General features: G+C 37.1%; 1 protein-coding gene across 1 annotated transcript in view; it reads left to right on the top strand.

Annotated features, from left to right (window-relative positions):
• The window catches only part of PELI2 (pellino E3 ubiquitin protein ligase family member 2), a 206,708-nt gene extending 195,356 nt beyond the window's left edge, over nt 1-11,352 (top strand). The window contains exon 6 of the mRNA XM_047767420.1: nt 6,395-11,352. Within this exon, the coding sequence (XP_047623376.1) occupies nt 6,395-6,961 (567 nt within the window). The 3' untranslated portion in view covers nt 6,962-11,352. The remainder of the gene's footprint in view (nt 1-6,394) is intronic.
• The last annotated feature ends 12,402 nt before the right edge of the window (nt 11,353-23,754 follow it).

Genomic DNA, 23,754 nt, shown 5'->3' on the forward strand with positions numbered 1-23,754 from the left:
AATACAGCAGATCATGGGAGACTACTGTGAGCAACTGTATGCAAATAAAATGGACAACCTAGAAGAAATGGACAGATTCTTACAAAGGTACAGCCTACCAAGACTGAACAAGGAAGAAGTAGAAAATATGAATAGACCAATCACAAGTACTGAAATTGAAAATGTGATTTAAAAAACTTGCAAAAAAGCAAAAGTCCAGGACCTAGTGGCTTCACAACTGAAGCCATTCAGCTGTGAATGGCTATCAAGCATTCAAAGAAGAGTTAACACCTCTTCTGAAACTTTTCTAGAAAATTGTAGAGGAAGAAACACTCCTAAGCTCATTCTATGAAGCCACCATTACCCTGATACCAAAACCAGACAAAGATACTACAAAAAAAAAAAAAAACTATAGGCCAAAGTCAATGATGAACATAGATACAAAAATCCTCAACAAAATATTAGCAAACCACATAAAAATATACATTAAAAAGATCATACACCATGGTCAAGTAGGATTTATCTCAGGAATGCAAGGATTCTTCAATATCCACAGATCTATCAATGTGATACACCACATCAACAAAGTGAAAAATAAAAACCATATGATCATCTCAATAACCACAGAAAAAGCTTTTGACAAAATTCAACACACATTCCTGATAAAAACTCTCCAGAGAGTGGGCATAGAGGGGGACTGCCACAATATAATAAAGCCATTTATGATAAACCCACAGCTAACGTCATTCTCAGTGGTGAAAAACTGAAAGCATTTCCAGTAAGATCAGGAACAAGACAAGGATGTCGTCTTTCACCAGTGTTATTCAACGTAGTCTTGGAAATCCAAGCCATGGCAATCAGAGAAGAAAAAGAAATAAAAGGAATCCAAATTGGAAAAGGAGTTCCCGTCATGGCACAGTGGTTAATGAATCTGACTAGGAACCATGAGGTTGTGGGTTCCATCCCTGGCCTTGCTCAGTAGGTTAAGGATCCAGCATTGCCGTGAGCTGTGGTGTAGGTCACAGTGCGGCTTGGGTCCTGCACTGCTGTGGCTGTGGCGTAGGATGGCAGCTACAGCTCCAACTCGACCCCTAGCCTGGGAACCTCCATATGCCACAGGAGCGGCCCTAGAAAGGAAAAAAAAAAAAAAAAAAGACAAATTGGAAAAGAAGTAAAACTATCACTGTTTGCAGATGACATAATACTATACCTAAAAAATCCTAAAGACACTACCAAAAAACCATTAGAGCGCATCAATGAATTTGATAAAATTGCGGGATACAAAATTAATACACAGAAATTGATTACATTTTTATATACTAACAATGAAAGATCCAAAAGAGAAGCTAGGGAAACTATCCCATTTAGCACTACATCAAAAAGAATAAAATACCTAGGAATAAACCTACTTAAAGAGACAAAAGACCTGTACTCTGAAAACAGACATTGATGAAAGAAATCAAAGACAAAAATAGATGGAAAAATATACCACGCTCTTGGATTGAAAGAATCAGTATAGTCAAAATGACAGTATTACCTAACGCAATCTATAGATTCAATGCAATCCCTATCAAATTACCAATGACATCCTTTATAGAACTGGAACAAAATATTTTAAAATCTGTATGGAAACATAAAAGACCTCGAATAGCCAAAGCAATATTGAAAAGAATAAACGGAACTGGAGGAATCAGGCTCCCTGACTTCAGACTCTACTACAATGCTACAGTCATCAAGATGGTATGGTATTGGCACAAAAATAGAAATACGTATCAGTGGAACAGGATAGAAAGCCCAGAAATAAACCCAAACACCTATGGCCAACTAATCTATGACAAAGGAGGCAAGACCATACAGTGAAGGAAAGTCTTTTCAATAAATGGTGCTGGGAAAACTGGACAACTGCATGTAAGAGAATGAAATTAGAACATTGTTTAACACCATACACACACACACACACACACACACACACACACACAAAACCTCAAAATGGATTAAAGACCTAAATGTAAGGCCAGGCACTGTAAAACTCCTAGAGGAAAACATAGGCAGAATGTTCTTTGACATAAATCACAGCATCATCTTGTTTGATCCACCTCCTAGAATAAAGACAATAAAGCACAAACCAGTGGGACCTAATTAAAGTCAAAAGCTTCTGCACAGCAAAGAAAACCATTAAAAAAACAAAAAGACAACCCACAGAAGGGGAGAAAATTTTTGCAAATGACTCAACCGACAAAGGTTTAATCTTCAAAATATACAAACAACTCATACAACTCAACAACAAAAAGCAAACAACCCAATTAAAAAATAGGCAGAAGACCTAAATAGACATTTCACCAAAGAAAACAGACAGATGGCCAACAGGCACATAAAAAAAGCTCAACATCACTAATTATTAGAGAAATGCAAATGAAAACTACAGTGAGGTACCACCTCACACCAGTTAGAGTGGCCATCATTAACAAGTCAACAAGTAACAAATACTGGAGAAGATGTGGAGAAAAGGATACCCTCCTACACTGTTGGTGTGAATGTAAATTGGTACAACCATTATGGAAAACAGTATGGAGGTACCTCAGAAAACTAAATATAGAACTACCATATGATCCAGCAATCCTACTCCTGGGCATATATCCAAACAAAAATTTAATTGAAAAAGATACATGCATCCATATGTTCATTGCAGCACTATTCACAATAGCCAAGGCATGGACACAACCTAAATGCCCATTGATGGATGAATGGATTAGGAAGATGTGGTACATACATACAATGGAATACTACTGAGACATTAAAAAATGACAAAATAATGATGCCATTTGCAGCAACATGGATGGAACTAGAGACTCATACTGAGTGAGGTAAGTCAGAAAAAGAAAGACATCATATGCTATCACTTATGGGTGGAGTCTAAAATACAGCATGAATGATCTAGCTACAAAACAGAAAAGATTGTGAACATGTAGGACAGACCTATGTTTGCCAGGGCAGATTGGGACAGAGTGGGATGGATTGGGAATCTGGGGTTAGTAGATGAAAACTCTCATTTGGAGTGGACAGGCAATGGGATCCTGCAATGAGATCCTATTGTATAGCACAGGAAACTATATATCTAATCACTTGTAATGAGACATGATGGAGGATAATGTGAGAAAAAGAATGTATATATGTGTATGACTGGGTCACTTTTCTGTACAACAGAACTTGACGGAACATTGTAAATCAATCATAAAAAATTAAAAATTTAAAAAAACTTCAAAAAAAGGATATATGATACACACACAATGGAATACTTCTGAGCCATAAAAACAAATAAAATAATGCCATTTGCAGTAACATGGATGCAGCTAGTTCTCATACTAAATGAAGTCAGAAAGACAAAGACAAATACCATATGGTATCACTTATATGTGGAATCTAAAATAGGGCACACATTAACCTATCTATAAAACAGAAACACAGACATGGAGAACAGACTTGTGGTTGCCACAGTGAGAGGATAGGGAGTGTGATGGACTGGGAGTTTGGGGTTAATGGATGCAAACTATTACATTTAGAATACAAAATTAATGTACAGAATAAAGTATGATAGACAATAAAGTCCTACTGAATAGCACAGAGAACTATATCCAATCACCTGGGATAGGCCATGGTGGAAAATAATATTTTTAAAAAGAATATATGTATGACTGGGTCACTTTGCTGTACAGCAGAAATTGGCACCACATTTGTAAATCAACTATGTTTTAATTAAACAACTTATACAACTCAACAGCAAAAAAGCCAATCAAGCAATGGAAAAATGGGCAAAAGACCTGAATAGACATTTCTCCAAAGAAGATATACAGATGGCCAGCAAACACATGAAAAAAATGCTCAACATCGTTGATTATAAGAGAAATGCAAATCAAAACTACCATGAGATATCACCTCACACCAGTCAGAATGGCCATCATTCATAAATCCACAAAAAACAAGTGCTGGAGGGGCTGTGGAGAAAAGGGAACCCTCCTGCACTGCTGGTGGGAATGTAAACTGGTACAGCCACTATGGAGAACAGTTTGGAGATACCTTAGAAATCAATACATAGAACTTCCATATGACCCCACAATCCCACTCTTGGGCATCTATCCAGACAAAACTCTACTTAAAAGAGACACATGCACCCGCATGTTCATTGCAGCACTATTCACAATAGCCAGGACATGGAAACAACCCAAATGTCCATCGACAGATGATTGGATTCAGAAGATGTGGTATATATACACAATGGAATACTACTCAGCCAAAAAAAAGAACGACATAATGCCATTTGCAGCAACATGGATAGAACTAGAGACTCTCATACTGAGTGAAATGAGCCAGAAAGACAAAGATAAATACCATATGATATCACTTATAACTGGAATCTAATATCCAGCACAAATGAGCATCTCCTCAGAAAAGAAAATCATAGACTTGGAAAAAAGACTTGTGGCTGCCTGATGGGAGGGAGAGGGAGTGGGAGGGATCAGGAGCTTGGGCTTATCAGACACAATTTAGAATAGATTTACAAGGAGATCCTGCTGAATAGCATTGAGAACTATGTCCAGACACTCATGTTGCAACTGAACAAAGGGTGGGGAAAAAAATGTAATGTATACATGTAAGGATAACTCGATCCCCTTGCTGTACAGTGGGAAAATTAAAAAAATAAAAATAAAAAACTAAAAAAAAAACCCACAATAAAATGTGCACCCCCAAAAACAGAAGACATTCCTCCAGAGAACATATACAGGTTGTCAAAAAGCACATGAAAAGTTGTTCAGCATGGCTAATTATTAGAGAAATACAAATCAAAACTGCAATAAGCTATTGCAGTCATAATGGTCATTATTTAAAACTCTACAAATAATGCTGGAGAGTGTGTGGAGAAAAGGGTACCCTCTTACACAGTTGGTGGGCATATAAATTTGGTGTAGCCACTATGGAAAACAGTATAGAGGTCCCTTAAAAAACTAAAAATAGAGCTACCATATGATCCAGCAATCTCACTCCTGGGCATATATCCATAATTCAAAAAGATACACTCACCCCAGTGTTCACTCCAGCACTGTTTACAATAGCTAAGACATGGAAACAAGCTTAATGTCCATCGACAGAGGAATGGATAAAGAAGATATGGAACATATATACAGTGGAATATTTACTCAGCCATTCAAAAGCCAAAAAATAATGCCATCTGCAGCAGCATGTATGTACCTAGAGATTATCATACTAAGTAAATTAAGTCAGAGAAAGATAAATACCATATGATATCACTTATCTGTGGAATCCAAAAAAATGATACAGATGAACTTAACAGAAACAGACTTGAAAGGAGCACAGGCTTCAAAAACAAGCATGGTCATCAGAGGGGAAATGTTGAGGAAAAGAATAAATTAGGAGTTTGAGATTAATATATCCCCACTACTCTATGTAAAATAATCAACTGGGAGTTCCCTTCGTGGCCCAGTGGTTAGCAAACCCAACTAGCAGCCAAGAGGACATGGGTTTGATCCCCAGCCTTGCTCAGTGGGTTAAGGATCCAGTGTTGCCATGAGCTGTGATGTAGTTTACAGACGTGGCTCGGATCATGAATGGCTGTGGCTGTGGCGTAGGCCAGTGGCTACAGCTCTGATTTGGACCCATAGCCTGAGAACCTCCATATGCCTTGGGTGCGGCCCTAAAGAGACAAAGAGACCAAAAAAAAAAAAAAAAAAAAATCAACCGCATAGCATAGTGAACTCTTCAATATTCTGTAATAACTTCTATAGGAAAAGAATCAGAAAAGGAATGTATGTATGTGTATGGGTAACTATCACTTTGCTGTACATGTAAAACTAACACAACATTGTAAATCAGTTATATTGAATATAGGAGATTCCTGGTGGCCTAGCTGTTAAGGATCCAGCATTGTCACAGCTGTAGCACAGGCTCTGTCCCTGACCCTGGAAATGTCTGCATACTGTGAGCACAGCCAAAACAGAACAAAACTATACTCCAGTATAAAATAAAAGTTAAATTTTTAAAAATATAGATTAAAATAAATGCTTCTTTATATCTGAAATGTTTATAAAAGAGCTTGTCCTTAGCCAAATTAATAAACATTAATAGAAATTTTAAAAATAACCACTACATTAATTGAACATGTAAAATAAGTATATTGGTGCTTAGGCCTTTGTATGTATAGAGTGTATGATTTATATCAAGTGTTCAGATGAGGAAAGGAAGGTGCAGGGAGGGTTAGCTCACCTACCCTCATCCTATTTTTCAAGGAGGCCATGGGATAAAGTGCCCCCCATGTTTACTTCAAAGACGATGTGTGTGTTTAAGAGGGAAAATGTGATTTGCCAAATCTTGCTTTTAAAGGGCATGTCTTTCACACTTGTAGGTGGAAAGTGAGACCAACGTCCTGCAGGACGGCTCCCTCATCGATCTCTGCGGGGCCACACTTCTCTGGAGGACGGCAGACGGCCTCTTTCACACACCCACCCAGAAGCACATCGAAGCCCTCCGGCAGGAGATCAATGCGGCCCGGCCACAGTGTCCAGTGGGGCTCAACACCTTGGCCTTCCCCAGCATCAACAGGAAAGAGGTGGTGGAGGAGAAGCAGCCCTGGGCATACCTCAGCTGCGGCCACGTGCATGGCTATCACAACTGGGGCCATCGGAGCGACACGGAGGCCAATGAGAGGGAGTGTCCCATGTGCAGGACTGTGGGCCCCTACGTGCCCCTGTGGCTGGGTTGTGAGGCGGGCTTTTACGTAGATGCAGGACCGCCCACTCATGCGTTCACCCCATGTGGGCACGTGTGCTCAGAGAAGTCTGCAAAATACTGGTCTCAGATCCCGCTGCCTCACGGAACTCACGCCTTTCATGCTGCCTGCCCTTTCTGTGCCACGCAGCTGCTTGGAGAACAGAACTGCATCAAATTGATTTTCCAAGGTCCGGTTGACTGACGCCCCCTTGACAGCCATCTACAACTTTATTAACAAGTTACTGTGAAGGTTTTGCCACTAACTCTAGATTTTACCCTTTTGTAATACCGTTTATTTAGTGGAGGGTGTTCCTGAGGCTGGGAGGAAAGAGGGGCGCGGCGCCTAAACATGGCAGGCAGTGACGAGAACAGTGGTGTGTTGCATGCTCCAAACAGCTGCATCGTCAGTGACGTCTGCTTGATTAAACCCTAATGTCTTTATTGGATTTAAAACACCATGCTTTTATTTTAACCTTTGGGTTCTTGCAGAAAGTGTTCTTGGTTAAACTTGGACAAGACTTTAAATCCTCTTTTACAAATTGTAGAAGTCTGTTTATTCAAAAGTCGTCGGCTCTTAATTGCAACCTTCAGTGCTGCGTGGTGCGTGTGTTCGCCATGCCCAATGTCTGGAAATACCTTGATAGAGGTTAAACTCTGACCAGATAGGGGGCCAGCTCTACAAGGTGATGTCAGGGAACAGGAGACCTAGGCACGGGTGGTTGTTTTGAAATCCGGGACTTTTTTCTGATTTTCTTTTCATATGTTGCCTTTTTTTTTTTTTTTTTGGTAACTTTGGTAGAATTTAATTACTTTATACACATGTTCATCAAATACCTTGGCATTTCAAACAAAGAATTTCCCATACCTTTTTAGCCTGCCTTTTGTTATTTTGGTCTCTGATACTTACCATGCATGGCCAGAATTGTTTGGTTGATTAAAATGCCACAAGTCCTAAAAATCCATTAACTGAGGGTCAACATGGCCCAGGTATTGATAACATCAAGTTTTATTTGTTTACTGGATTATTTAAGATGATTAAAAATAAGATATTACATTTTAAAACCACTTGTTGGGGGTTTCTAAGTTGTTTTTTGTTTTGTTTTCCCCTCAAGAAAGCCAAAATTCTGGGAGCCCAAAAGCAGCATATCCCAATGATAGTCATTTTTGTTCCCTCCCTTTCTGCCGTCTGTCACCTTCCTTTGCAGCTTACGGAGCCCTGTTAAGTTTTGAAAATGTTTGCAAATAAAACTAAATTTAAATGTGATCATTAGGTATACACAACACCAAGTGGTACAGCTGCAGAGATCATTTGAAATTCCTGATTTCAAGAGAGCAAATGAGTGTTTACTGAGAAATAATTAAATCAGAATTTCATATGAGCGCCACCATCCCTCTCTGCTAGTTTCATTTCATTGTGAATAGTAATTCTTGGATATTCATTCTCTGTGCTTAGTACCAGTGTATGCCTGTTCCCAGGATATAATGATCCTTTAGGACATGCAACTGCCAGAGCTGGCTAGGATGAAATCGGTTCCTGCCACATGGAGCAAGTATTTATTTAAATTAACATCCTCTTAAATTGACCGTGGCAGATTTGTGCTGCATTTTTTTAACCTTTGTAATGATATATAATTTATATGACCCTAATATACTATATTCCTATTTGAATTGGTTTTTTCCATGGTTTGCCTACTAGCAAATATTTTGCCTATTTTCAAATCATTCTAACCCATTTTGAAAATCCTTTTCCTTAACGTGATAAGATTGATCAGTCGCGACTGCTGTGTTTAAGTTGACTTCATGTCTAAAAAGTTCAGCCTCTGTTTTTAATAGCTTTACTTTTCAGTGGAGATTATTGTTTATGATGAGGTGTTTTGGCAATTTTAAAGTGACGTGAAAATCCAATAACAGTGCTCTTATTAATAGCTTACTCTATTCTGTATAGTTTGCTCAACCTGCAGACAGAAAATGAAAGAAAAAAAAACGAAGTTGGTCCTAGCATGTATCAAATGCCTTTTGATGTAGTTAAAGTTCCTATGATTAGCTTTCACCAATAGTGTGGCTTTTCGGTTTGTGCTGCTTTAGGTTCCATAAAAATGATAAAGGAAGCACAGGGTCAATTTTCTTGCTCTGTGGCTTGAAGGTGGGTTGAGAAATCTTAATACCCTAAAAGTATTTTGTAAATAAATGGTCTTGCATCTAGAAAGGCTGGATTTTACCTATCAAAAATTTTTCTAAGAAAGTTACAATCGGTACACTTTTCTATTTCAAGGACTATAGAATGTCAGGGTCTAGTAGTTCTACATGCAACATGTGCCCCAAAATAAAGTTAACTTCCAACCTGAAAAATTCCTGACTTTCAGTTTTAGTAAACTTGTGTAATCTATTCCAAGCTCTTGGAAGGGGTAACAGTGACCCACCTCCTGTTAGTGCCATACCTTTTCTTTGACTTCCCAGTGAGGTCTCCTCCCACCCTGCCTAGGGAACCATAGCAAGCTGGCAAGTCTGCAGAAGAAAACCAGGCTCCTCTTGGCCACTTCTAATAAGATCTTCTTATAACTTTGGCAAATGAATTTTTCCCCCGAGTTGAGAGCAATTTCATTTATGAGAAGAACTCTAGCTCAGAGTAGAGTAATACAGCTCAGAAAAGGTAACTTCTCAGAGGTCATGTCTGTTTTTATGTCTTACTGATGTTCAAGGGCAAATCCCACTCCCCAGGTGTATACATAGGAAATTGCAGACCAGTTATCCTGATCTCAGCCTGACCAAAATGCCTTTTGTGACTAGATTTCCAGAAAAGCCCCAGTGATATATTCCCATAGGTTTGGTTTTTTTTTTCCAGATGTTTATGCTAGTTTACTACAAAAAAAAAAAAATTCAGAGTGATGGGATAGAACTCTGAATATTTTTCTAGTCTGGAATTTTTTTATTATTACTAATCGGTGCTGCCAGGTCATGCATGCTGCAACTCAACAGTTCCCTTATTTCGTTTCGCTTTTTGCAAAAAGGGCTACAGTTCACACTGCAGAGTAAGTATTAAGCTTTCTGGGTTTTTTTTTTTTTTTTCCCAACTGTAGCCTAAAAGAATTAAAATCTTTTAATATAAATAGCATATTTATCATTCCTTGATAGTTAATTATAGAGTTTGGTACCTTTGTGCCTCAGGGAAGCCACGTGATATAACTGGTTATAGAATTTCAGGGTTAGGGTTTAAAGAAAGGAGAAAGCCATTGGAAAATGATGGGCTCCATTAAGGAGACTAATGAATCTGGATGCAGAAATATGCCTGCAACTGGCATGCATACACATGATTGTAGTAGAATTTACTTCCAGTATCAATAGGGAAATTTTTTTAAGTTATTACATCTACTTTATCAGCAGAGTTGAGGAGAACTCTTTTCTTCATGAAGCTTCAATGCTTTATTTCTGCGTACATTAAAAAAAAAAAAATTGAAACCCCTGTCATTTGGGGAGCTCAGTATTGTTACTTAGGCACTTTTTGAGAATTTAAAAAGGAGAATGTTTTCTCCTTAATTTAACATAGATTACAGAATTGTTACCAGCAGTTCTATGATTTTGATCAACTTTTCTGTTTAAAGCCATTCTGTTCTTTGGATTTGCATGAAGTATATGATCACAACATTGTTAATGCTGGCTATCCATGCAATCCTGCCTTGTAGCAATGGAATTTCTGATAGATAAACCACAGAACTTTGATTTTAAGCCAGATCCAGCTCTGGTCCCTTGGCTGTAGCTCTTACATCCCCACAGTTTGGCCTTCATAGGCTGAGGGTATGAAGTTCCTCCTCTAGTGCTACACAGCTCTGTTGTCATTTCTTTATGACCCAGTCAAAGGCCAATGAGACAACTCCAGGATCTATTTAAAAGAACGTAAACATTACTGAAGCAGTAAAACAAAAGAAGGTTCAGTATTTCTTTTTAGTAAAACTTGTATCTTCTCAAGTTTTCACCCTCACGAAGAACCCCTGGAGGAAAATGGGGAAAAGTAAATATTTTTCCAGTTCTACTTATTTCTAAACAAAAGTAAACTCAATGAAAGGGAAGTTGTTTCTTTTTAGCTGAGATGACAGATTTGTTTCTCTGTATTAAATAGTCTAGAAGCTAAGAGAGTAGTCATATTTACCATGTATAGTGTTACGAGCAGTTAAATTTTATGGCTATATTTGTAAAATTGTTCTTTTATATTTCATGTCAAATTGAAAAGTTTATTTCTTCACTATTGTATCTGTGGAAATACAAGCCATTTTACAGGAAAAGTCTTCAAAAACTATTAAACGGATCTCAGTATGTTTGTGAGTCATTGTCTTCAGACTCTGTGGCTGTCACTGGTTCATCAGGACACACAATAGGAAGCTGATACAAAAGTAGATTTGATTTTTTCATTTTTCAGACTCCCAGGTTGATCCCAAACAGTTGAGCTGATCATTGTTTTATATTCTGCACAATGCTTATTTAGCTTCTGAAAAAATCTCAATTTTTTTTTATTTTAAAAATTCCATTGGTGTTTGTATTTGTGACATTACATCATTGTCAAATAAACCTAATTTCCAGGAAAATTTAACCTGGCTTATAGAATTAATGGATTTTATTCATGGTCCTTATAGTTATCTTGCTACCTTTGTGACAATCTTCATTCACTTTTAAGAACATAAGCATTATGCGTAATACTCCAAGCCTCAAACTAGTACATCTCTCATAAGAAAAGGCAGTTGACAGGTTTTTTTCCCTCATCACGTAAACATCTGAGGAAACTTAGTATTGTTAAGACAATAGATTTTTCATCCCACCCCCGACCAAAGAAAGAAAAAGAAAATACATACTTATATAGCTTTTATTTCAGGATAAAGTATTCTGATACTTTAGCAAATCTAAGATGCCTTGAATTGTAAGAAGCATTATTATAGAAAAAAGCCAGTTTCAATTGTGAGATTCATTCCACTTAAAGAAGGGTACCAAAACTATTTAATGGGGAACGAATACTATTTAATGAATGGAGCTGGGATAACTAGATAGCCAAATGCAAGAGAATGAAGTTGGCCCCTACCTCATACAATACACAAAAGTTAACTCGAAATGGACCAGAGAGCTAAAACTATAAAACAGTAAACCTTTGTGACTTTAGAATTAGTCAATGATTTCTTAGACACTAAAAAACAAAAGCCACAAAAGAAAAAAATGTTAAGTTGGACTTCAAAATTAAAATGTTTTGTGCACCAAAGGACACCGCCAGAAAGTAAAAAGACAACCCACAAAATGTGAGAAGATATTTGGAAATCATAAATCTAATAAGGGAATCTTACCCCAAATACATGGAGAACTCATAAGTCATCAAGAAAAGGACCAGTGACCCAGTTAAAAAACGGTCAAAAGATTTGGGTAGATGATCTTCTGAAGATATAAATGACCAATAAGCACATAAAAATTCCCAACATCATTAGGCACCAGAGAAATGGAAGTTAAACCATGAGATACCACTTCATACAGATTTGTTTCTCTGTGTTAAATAGTTTAGAAGCTAAGAGACCAGTGTTGACAATGTCTTGAAAAATTGGAGCCCTTGCACACTGTAGAGTGTGATATGATTTCTGGACAAGAGTCCACCTCCTCCCTAGGTTGCTGACCTAAATAAAGCAAGATTTCCTTTTTAACCAACACATATCTTAAGTATTGGCTTTTAAGCAGTGAACAGCTGAATCTGAGTTTGGCAACATAGGATATTTTCCAACATGTCTTCTTTAGAACTTAAGTCTCAGAAAATGTACTACCAAAAAAAGGCCATATAATATAACCTTGAAAAATAATATGGTATATTCTAGATTTATTTAAAAAGATTTCCCTTTTTTTCTCATATAATATATTTTAAATAATTGAGAGCTTTTAATTGAAAAGTGTTAGCCATTATGGACTTACTGTTACACATTTTCAAGATTATTTATTTTAAATGAAATAAATGAACATGAGCCCAATATTGGCCATTGTTGCTCATGTAGTTCAAAACCCTATTACATAAATATACTGTTGTTGCTTATGCACAGCTCTGTATCATAACCTCGATGGCTTAAAACATTTTAACAGGTTTCATGTTGGTGACCACTTAATGGTAACATTATTTTATGAAAAATTATATAGCAAATATACTTGTGACTATATATTTGAGAATAAGACTATTGACAGCTATATGCTACTCTTTCACTTGGTAGATGTTACTCAATTTTAAGTGCATATATTTTTGATAGTCTCCAAGTCTCATGCTGTTTATTAGAATTTATTAACATGGAAAAGTGTACCTTATGGATTGAATGGACACCAAGCTGAACTATCACTCTGTATTGCATTAGGATATTTGACTGGTTTTCCAGTTAGTTTCTCGTAGAGTAAGAGTGAAAATTCATTTTAAATTCTACAACTGGGAGAGAAGACAAGATGACAGACTAGAAGGACTTGATCTCACTTCTACCCTCACGAACACCAAAATCACAACTGATTTTGCTGCTGAACAACCATCAACAAAAGAGACTAGAACTTACCAAAAAAAGATATTCTACATCCAAAACCAAAGAAGAAATCACAATGAGATGGCAGGAGGGGTGTACTCACGATATAGCAACCCCATAGCCTCCACCCCCATCCCAGTGGGCAACCCACAAACTGGAGAATAATTTTGTCACAGAAGTTCTCCTATGGGAGTCAGAGTTCTGAGCCCATGCCAGGTTCCTTAGCCTGGCAATCTGGAAATGGGAGGAAGAGCTCCCAAAGCATTTGGCTTTGAAGGCCAGTGGGTCTTGATTGCAGGATCTTCACAGGACTGGGGAAGACAGAGACTCCATTCTTGGAGGGTGACAAAAATTCTCATGCACACTAGGGCCTAGGACAAAAGCTGTGACTTCATAGTAGTCTGAGCCAGATTTACCTGCTTGTCTTAGAGGTTCTCCTGGAAAGGCAGGAGGTGGCTATGGTTCTATTTTTGTATATAAAAGCTGATGGAAAATATATCCTAGAGTACTCATCTGAAGGCTGACGTCTTGCTTTGGACATTAGTACCAAGACCTGACCCCATCCAACAGCCTCTAGGCTCCAGGATGGTGGGCTTTAAGCCAAATAACCAACAGGGTGGGAACACAGTCCCATAAACAGACAGGCTGTCAAAAGACTTCCTGAGCCCACAGCCACTCTAGAAATACCCACCCCTTGACATAACCCTGCCCACCACAGGGCAAAGGCCCACTCCACCCACCAGTGGGCAAGCAGTAGCCCCTTTCAACATGAAGCCTGCGCAAGCCTCTAGACCAGCTTCATCCACCAGGAGGTAGGCACCAGAAGGAAGACTATGTATAATCCCATAGCCTGTGGAACTAAACTGAGTCCACAACACAGGTCAGAACCTACCCTGGGACCAGCTGGTCCCTGGCCATTGGGTGACAAGAGGGGACTGTACTACTGGGATACATCGGACATCCTCTACAGGGCCACTTTTCCAAAGTCAAGAAACTTAACTAACCTTCCATATACAAATAAAAGTTTAGACAAAATGAGATGGCAGAGAAATATATTCCAGACAAAGGAACAAGATAAAACTCCAGAAGAAAAACCAAGTGATGTGGAGAAGACAATCTACACAACAAAGAGTTCAGAATAGTGATCATGAAGATGATCCAAGAGCTCAGAAAAAGAATGGAGGAATAGAGTGAGAAATAAGTTTTTTAGATAAAGAATTAGAAAAAAATAAAGAACAACCAAAGAGTGGAAGAATACAATAACCAAAATGAAAAGTACACTAGAAGGAATCAATAGAATAATTGAGGCAGAAGAATGGGAAAGTGAGCTAGAAGACAAGATTGGTGGAAATCATTGCCATGGAAGAGAATAAAGAAAAAAAATGAAATGAGGACAGTTTAAAGAGACCTCTGGGACAATGTTAAATGGATGAACATTCACACTATAAGTGTCCCAGAAGGAGAATAGAGAGAGAAAAGGCTTGAGAAGGTGTTTGAAGAAATAATAGCTGAAAAACCTCCCTAATGTGAGAAAGAAAGCAGTCCCCCAAGTCCAGTAAGCACAGAGAGTACCATGCAGGATCAACTCAAGGAGGAACATGTGAAGGCACATAGTAATCAATCTGACCAAAAATTCAAGATAAAGAGAAAATATTAAAAGCAACGAATAACATTTAAGGGAACTCCCATAAGGCTATGGGCTGATTTTTCAGCAGAAATTCTACAGGAGAGGAGAGAGTGGCATGATATATTTAAAATGTTGAAAATGGGAATCTATAACCATGAATACTCTACCTAGCAAGTCTCTCCTTCAAACTCATTGGAGTATTCAAAAGGTTTGCAAGCATGCAAAAGCTAAAAGAGTTTAGCACCACCAAACCAGCTCTACAGCAAATACTAAAGGAACTTCTCTAGGTAGAAAAGAAAAGAGTACAACTACAAACAAGAAAAATTATGAAATGGGAAAGCTCACTGGTAAAGGCAAACATATGGTAAAGGTAGAAAATCATCCACACACAAATATGAAATCTAAACAAATCATCATGAGAGGAGGAGAGTACGAATGCACGGTATCAAAAATGTATTTGAAATTAAGAGGTCAGAGATATAAAACAATAACTGTGCTACTCTGCTGAACACATGAAATGAACAACATTGTAAATCAACTATTTCAGTAAAAATATATAAAAATAAAATCCTACAATCTATACTATTAACTTCAATGAATTTGCCAAATTTCAAGTACCTGCGACCCACCAACATTTGCATTGGTTGAGAACTCCTTATTTACCAGGACCAATTGTTTGTAGTTTGATTTTTTAATAATTTGATAGTCTTCTTACATTCATAAATATTTAGGATGAAATCTGCTTTAGAAAATGAAGGATTTCCATGATGAATCAAGTATGAATCAATATAACTGAAATCAGAAAACAAAGCCAATGTGTTAAATGAGAAGAGCATTAAGTTAGGTGTAATTTCTGATAATTTTGTGACCTCTAACTAAGTGTGTGATCTCAGGCAAACTGCTTAATCTCTGTGCCTATTTTTTCTCATGGGAGATGATGAAATTTGCCTAAAATCAATCACAGGTCATAATACAAGTCTCAGTAAGTTTAAGGGATTGATATTATGCTAAGTACCTTTTCCTACTGTAATAGGATAAAACTAAAAAATAATAACATAAGAGAAACTAGAAACATCACCAAAAAATATGAAAATTCAACAGCACACTTGAGCAACCACTGGGTCAAAGGGGAAATTAAAAAGGAAATTAAAAAATACATCAAGATGAATGAAAATGAGATTACAACATATCAAAATTTACTTAAGAAATTCATAGTGCTAAGTGCATACATTTCAAAAAAGAGAGAAGGAGAGAGATCTCAAACAACTTAATTTTACACCCCATAGAGATAGAAAAAGAAAAAACTGGGCCCAAAATTAGAAGAAAGGAAGTAAAGAACAGAAAATATTTTAAATAGGAAACAAACTAAGGGTTGGTTTTTTGAAAAAATGAAACAACTGACAAACTCTTAAGCTGGACCAAGAAAAAAAATCAGAAATGAAAGACATTACAACTGATGACAGAAATAAAAAGGATTATAAGAGACTACTATGAATAATTATTCACCAACAAACTGGATAACCTAAAAGAAATTGATAAAATCCTACTAATTTAGGACCTAGCAAAATTAAATAGGCCTAATAGACCCATACCTACTATGGAAATTGACTCAGTAATCAAATTAGTAATCACCTCTCCCCCACAAAAAAAGTGCAGAATCAAATGGCTTCCTTGGTAAATTCTACAAAACATATGAAGAAAAGAATTGGTGCCAATTATTTCAAACTCTCCCTAAAAATTGGAAAGGTAGGAACTCTTCCAAATTCATTTTATGAAGCCAGCATTACTCTGATACCAAAGCAAAATTAAGACTTTACAAGAAAAGAAAACTGCAAGCCAATATCTCTGATGAATATGAATGCAAAAATTCTCAATAAGTACTAGCAAACTTAATCCAGAAGCATGATAAAAGGATCACACATCTTAACAAAGTTGGATTTATCCCTGTAATGCAAGGATGAGTCAATATATTAAACTGATTAATGTGATATAATGTGATAAGAATAAAGGATAAAAATTGCATGATTGGTAGGAGCCAATATGGAAGAGTAGAAGGACCCTAAGCTCATCTCTTCTGAGCACACCAAAACCACAATAATCTTCAGAACAACCATCAATGAAAAAGACAAACCTACCAGAAAAAAAATTCTCTATACCTAGACATAAAGAAAGAACCACAAAAAGGCTTGTAGGAAGGGCAGACTCATAATATTATCAAATCTCATACCCCCACCCCCCAGAGGACAAACCACAAATGGGAGAATAATTATATTACAAAGGTTCTCCCACAGGCATGAGAGTTCTGAGCCCCACATCAGGCCCCCAGCCCAGGGGTATAACACCAGCAAGAGGAGCCCCCAGAGCATTTGGCTTTAAAGGCCAGTGAGGCTTCATTTTGGAGGCTTCACAGGATTTAGAGACAGAGACTTCACTCTTAAAAGGGTGCACACAATATCTCATTCACACTGGGACCAAGAACAAAAGCAGCAACTACATAGGAGCCTAGAACAGACCTATTGGCTGGTCTTGGAAGGTCTTTGAGAGAAGTTGGTGGGAGGGGATTCTGGACCTGTGGACCACGCTGGGGACATAGATACCAGTGGTTCATATATGAGGAGTATGTATCTGCCCAAGATCTTGTGGAGGCTAACATTTTGGCACTAAAATCTGGCCCCACCCAATAGCCTGTAGCTTCCAGTGCAGGGATGCCCCACCAATCAGCAGACAGGCTGCTTAAAGATTTCCTGAACCGACATCACCTCTAGATAGGCCCCTGGCCACCAAAAGACTAAGATCCAGCTTTACCCACCAGGGGGCAGGCACCAGCCCCTCCCACCAGGAATCTGTACAAATTTTTAGACCAGCCTCACCAACCATAGAACAGGTACTAGAAACAATCACAGTCTCACAACCTCCATACCAGAACAAGTCTGCAAACACAGGACAAACCAAAAGTTTATGAAGTTACCCATGCACAGAGTTAGTAGGGAGGTTAAAAGAAAAAAAGTAGTAAAAATCATTTGTATCCACAATAAGTAGTTAAGGGATACACAAAACAATTAGATGTAAAATACAATTATCAAAAATAATAACAGTGAAGGGGGGAGAGTACAAATGGAGGGTATTTGAATTTGAGATCACCAACTTAAAACAAGCACATATATAGCCTCCCATATAAAAACATCATGGTGAAGTTCCCGTCATGGTGCACCAGAAAAAAATCTGACTAGGGACCATAAGGTTTCAGGTTCAGTCCCTGGCCTCGCTTAGTGGGTTAAGGATCCAGCATTGCCATGATCTATGGTATAGGTTGCAAATGCGGCTTGGATCTTGCATGGCTGTGGCGTAGGCCAGCAGATGTAGCTCCAATTAGACTCCTAGCTTGGGAACCTCCATGTGCCACAGATGCAGCCCTGAAAAGAAAAGAAAAAAACTCATGGTAACCACAAAATGAAAAATCTATGATATACAAACTAAAATAATCCAAACATAACACTAAAGATAGTCACCAAATCACAAGAAAGAGGAAAAGGAAAGCTACAAAAACAAAATGCAAAACAAACTAACACAGTGGCAATAGGAATGTAAATATCAATAGCCACTTTAAATGTGAACAGTCTAAATGCTTCAACCAAAAGACACAGGCTAGGTGAACTGGATATAAAAACCAGACCCATATATTTGCTACAGACAAGAGAATCACTTCATATCTAGAGACATATATAGACTAAAACTGAGGGGGTAGAAAAAGGTACTCCATATAAATAGAAATCAAAGGAAAGCCAAGGTAGCAATACTCATATAGAAAACATAAGACTCTCAAATAATGGCTGTGATAAGAGCCAAAGATAGTCACTGCATAATGAACAAACCAAGAAGGATCAAACCAAGAAGATATAACAATTGTAAATACATATGCAACTAATACAGGAACAACTCAATATATAAGATAAATGTTAACAGACATAAAAGGAGAAATTGACAGCAATACAATAATAGTGGGAGACCTTAACACCCCACTTACATTAATGGACATATCAACCAGGAAGAAAATCAATAAGGAAACATAGGTCTTAAGTGACACATTAGATCAGATGGACTTAATTGATATTTGTAGAGCATTCTATCTGAAAGCAGCAGAATACACTTTCTTTTCAAGTGCACACAGAGCATTTTCCAGGACAGATCACATGCTGGGCCACACAGAAAGCCTCATTAAATTAAAAAAAAACTTAAATCATATCAAGCATCTTTTCCAACCATGTCCTCTGAGTTCAGAAATCAACCACAAGAAAAAACTGTAAGAAACACAAACAGATGGAGGCTAAACAATATGCTACTAAACAAACAATGGAGCATCAGAGAAGTCAAAAAAATAATGAGACAAACGACAAGGAAAACACGATGATTCAAAACCAATGGGATGCAGCAAGTGTCCTAAGATTTGTCAGGAAGTAAGACAAACCTCAAATAAACAACCTAACCTTAAGATGTGGTACATATGTAAATTTTCATCCATAAAAAGAATGAAATAATGCCATTTCCAGCAATATGGATGGACTTAGAGATTATCATACTGAGTGAAGTCAGACAAAGACCTATACCATGTGCTATCACTTATATGTGGAATATAATTTCAAAAATGACACAAAGAACTTATTTTTAAAAACAGAAACAAGTTGGAGTTCCCATTGTGGCTCAGCAGTTAGCAAACCCAACTAGCATTCATGAGGATGTGAGTTTGATCCCTGGCCTTGCTCAGTGGATTAAGGATCTAGCATTGCCATGAGCTATGGTGTAGGGTCACAGACACAGCTTGGATCCTACATTGCTGTAGCTGTGGTATAAGCCAGCAGTTTCAGCTCCAATTGGACCCCTAGCCTGGGAACCTCCATGTGCCACAGATGAGGCCCTAAAAATACAAAAGACCAAAAAAAAAAAAAAAAGAGAGAGAGAGAGAGAAACAAATTCATAGATTTCAAAACCAATCTTATGGTTACCATAGATGAAACCACTGGCAGCGGGGAGGGAAGAATTGGGAAGGTGGGAACAACATGTACACACTACAGTATAAAATAGATGGTTAATAGAACCTACAGTACAGCACAAGGAAATCTACTCAATAGTTTGTAATAATCTATATGGGAAAAAGAATAGATATATTTATATGTATGACTGATTCACTTTGCTGTACACCTGAAACTAATATTGTGAATCAACCATACTCCAATAAAATTTTTAAAAAACCCAACTTAACCTTAACACATAAAGCAACTAGAGAAAAAACAAAACCAGTTAGTAAAGAAACCATTATTATAAGAACAGAAATAAATGAAATAGAGACAAAAACAATTAAAAGATCAATGAATCTAAAAGATTATTCTTAGAAAAGATAAACAAAATTGATAAACTTTTAATGACACTCTTCAAGAAAAAGGGGAGAGGGCCCAAATCAAAAAATCAGAAATGAAAAAGAAGTTATGTGACACCATAGAAATATAAAGGATCCTAAGACACTATACAAGCAACTGTATGCCAATTAATGGACAAATTCTTAGAAAAAAAAAATCTTCCAAGACTGAATGACGAATAAATAGAAAATATGAACAGACCAATTACAAAACAAAAATTGAAACATGATTTAAAAACTTCCAACAAACAAAAGCCCTGCACCTGATGACTTCACAGGCAAATTCTATCAAACATTTAGAGAAGAACTAACACCTACCTTCTGAAAATATTTCAAAAAATTGCAGAGAAAAGAATATTCCCTAACTCTTTCTATGAGGTAATGATCACCCTGAAACAAAAACCAGACTAAGACACCACAAAAAAAGAAAACTACTGGTCAAAAGCACTGATGAATATAGATCCAAAAATCCTCAACAACATACTAGCGAACTGAGTCCAACTGATACACCATGATCAAGTGGGATTTATCCCAGAAATGCAAGGATTTTTCAATATGTGCAAATCAATCAATGTGATAAACCACATTAACAACCTGAAGAATAAAAACCATATGACTCAATAGATGCAGAAAAAGTTTTTACAAATATCGATAACCTAACAAAATACTAGCAAACCAAATCCAATAATACATTAAAAGGATTGTACATCATGATCAAGTGGGATTTATCCCAGGGATGCAAGGATTCTTCAATATCCGCAAATCAATGTGATACACCACATTAACAAACTGAAGAATAAAAACCATATGATCCTCTCAATAGAAACAGAAAAAGCCTTTGACAAAATCCAACACCCATTTCTGACAATAAAAAAAAAAAAACCTTCAGAAAGGGGGCATAGAGGGAAGCTACCTCAACATAATTAAGGCCATATATGACAAACCCAGAGCTAACATCATTTGCAATGGTGAAAAGCTGAAAGAATTCCCACTGAGATCAGGAATAAGACAAGGATGTCTGCTCTCACCACTACTATTCAACATAGTTTTGGAAGTCCTAGCCACAGCAATCAAAGAAGTAAAAGAAATAAAAGGAATACAAATTGGAAAGGAAGAAGTAAAACTATCACTGTTTTCAGATGACATGACACTATACCTAAAGACTCTACCAGAAAACTGTTACAGCTTATCAATAAATTTGGCAAAGTCACAGGATACAAAATTAATACACAGAACTTGATGGCATTTCTATATACTAACAATGAAAGGTCAGAAAAAGAAATTAGGGAAGCAATCCCTTTACCATCACATCCAAAATAATAAAATACCTAGGAGTAAAACTACCTAAAGAGACAAAAGACCTGTACTCTGAAAACTATAAGACACTGATGAAAGAAATCAAAGATGACACAAAGAGATGGAAAGATATACCATGCTCTTGGATTGGAAGAATCAATATTATCAAAATGACTATACTACCCAAGGCAATCTACAGATTCAATGCAATCCCTGTCAAATTACCAAGGACATTTTTCACAGAACTTGAAAAAAATATTTTAAAGTTTGTTTGGAAGCACAGAAGACCCAGAATAGCCAAAGACATCCTGAAAAAGAAAAATGGAGCTGTAGGAATCTGTCACCCTGACTTCAGACTATACTACAAAGCAACAGTCATCAAAACCATATGGTACTGGCACAAAGACAGACATATAGATCAGTGGAACAGGATAGAAAGCCCAGAATTAAACCCACACACCTACAGTCAACTAATCTTTGACAAAGGAGGCAATAATATACAATGGAGAAAAGACAGCCTGTTCAACAAGTGGTGCTGGGAAAACAGGACAGCCACATGGAAAAGAATGAAATTAGAATACTTCCTAACACCTTACACAAAAATAAACTCCAAATGGATTAAAGACCTAGATATAAGACCAGGCACTATAAAACTCTTAGAGGAAAACACAGGCCAAATACTCTCTAACATAAACGACAGCAACATCTTCTCAGATCCACCACTTAGTGTAATGACAGTAAAAACAAAAATAAACAAATGGGACTTATTAAACTTAAGAGTTTCTGCACAGCAAAGGAAACCCTAAACCAAACAAAAAGACAACCCACAGAATGTGAGAAAATCATTGCAAATGAATCAACTGACAAGGGATTAATCTCCAAAATTTATAAACACCTTCTACATCTCAATACCAAAAAAAAAAAAAAAATCCCATCAAAAAATGGGCAGAAGATCTAAACAGATAGTTCTCCAAAGAATACATACAGATGGCCAAAAAACACATGAAAAGATGTTCAACATCACTCATTATTAGAGAAATGCACATCAAAACCACTATGAGGTACCACCTTAGACTAGCCAGAATGGCCATCATCAAAAATCTACAAACAATAAGTCTGGAGAGGGTGTGGAGAGAAAGGAACCTTATTACACTGTTGGTGGGATTGTAAATTGGTGCAATGTAGAAAACAGTATGGAGAGTCCTCAGAAAACTAAAAATAGAACTCCCATTTGATCCAGCAATCCTACTCCTGGGCATCTATCCAGAGAAAACCATGACTCAAAAAGACACATGTATTCCAATGTTCATTGCAGCGCTCTTTGCTATAGCCAAGACTTGAAAACAACGTAAATGTCCATCGAGAGAGAAGTGGATCAAGAAGATGTGGTACATATACACAATGGAATATTACCCAGCCATTAAAAGGAATGAAATACCAGCATTTTTACCAACATGGACGGACCTATAAATTATCATGCTAAGTGAAGTCAGTCATAGAATGAGACACCAACATCAAATGCCATCACTGACATGTGGAATCTGAAAAAAAGGACAGACTGAACTTCTTTGCAGAACAGATGCTGACTCACAGACTTTGAAAACCTTATGGTTTCCAAATGAGACAGTTTGGGGGTTGGGGGATGCACTGAGGGTTTGGGATGGAAATCCTATAAAATTGGATTGTGATGATCATTGTACAACTATAAATCTAATAAATTCATTGGGTAATTTAAAAGAACAAAATATCAATGAACTAATTATGATAAAAACTCTCCAGAACGTGGGCAAAGAGGGAACCTACCGCAACATAATAAAATCATATATGACAAACCCAAAGCTAGCATCCTACTAAATGATAAAAGCTGAAAACATTTCTCTAAGATCAGGAAAAAGACAAGGATGTCCACTCTCACCACTTTTATTTGACATATTTTTGGAAGTCCTAGCCACAGCAATCAGTGAAGAAAAAGAAGTAAAAGGAATCCAAATTGGAAAAGAAGTAACTCACTCTTTGTAGATGACATGGTACCATGTATAGAAAATTCTCAAGATTCTACCAAAAAAAAAAACTGAGTTCAATGAATTCAGTAGAGTTTCTGGATACAAAATTAATATACAAAAATCTCCTGCATTTCTATACACTGA

This window comes from Phacochoerus africanus, chromosome 2 (genome assembly GCF_016906955.1).
Source record: "Phacochoerus africanus isolate WHEZ1 chromosome 2, ROS_Pafr_v1, whole genome shotgun sequence".
In the NCBI taxonomy this organism is placed as follows: domain Eukaryota; kingdom Metazoa; phylum Chordata; class Mammalia; order Artiodactyla; family Suidae; genus Phacochoerus; species Phacochoerus africanus.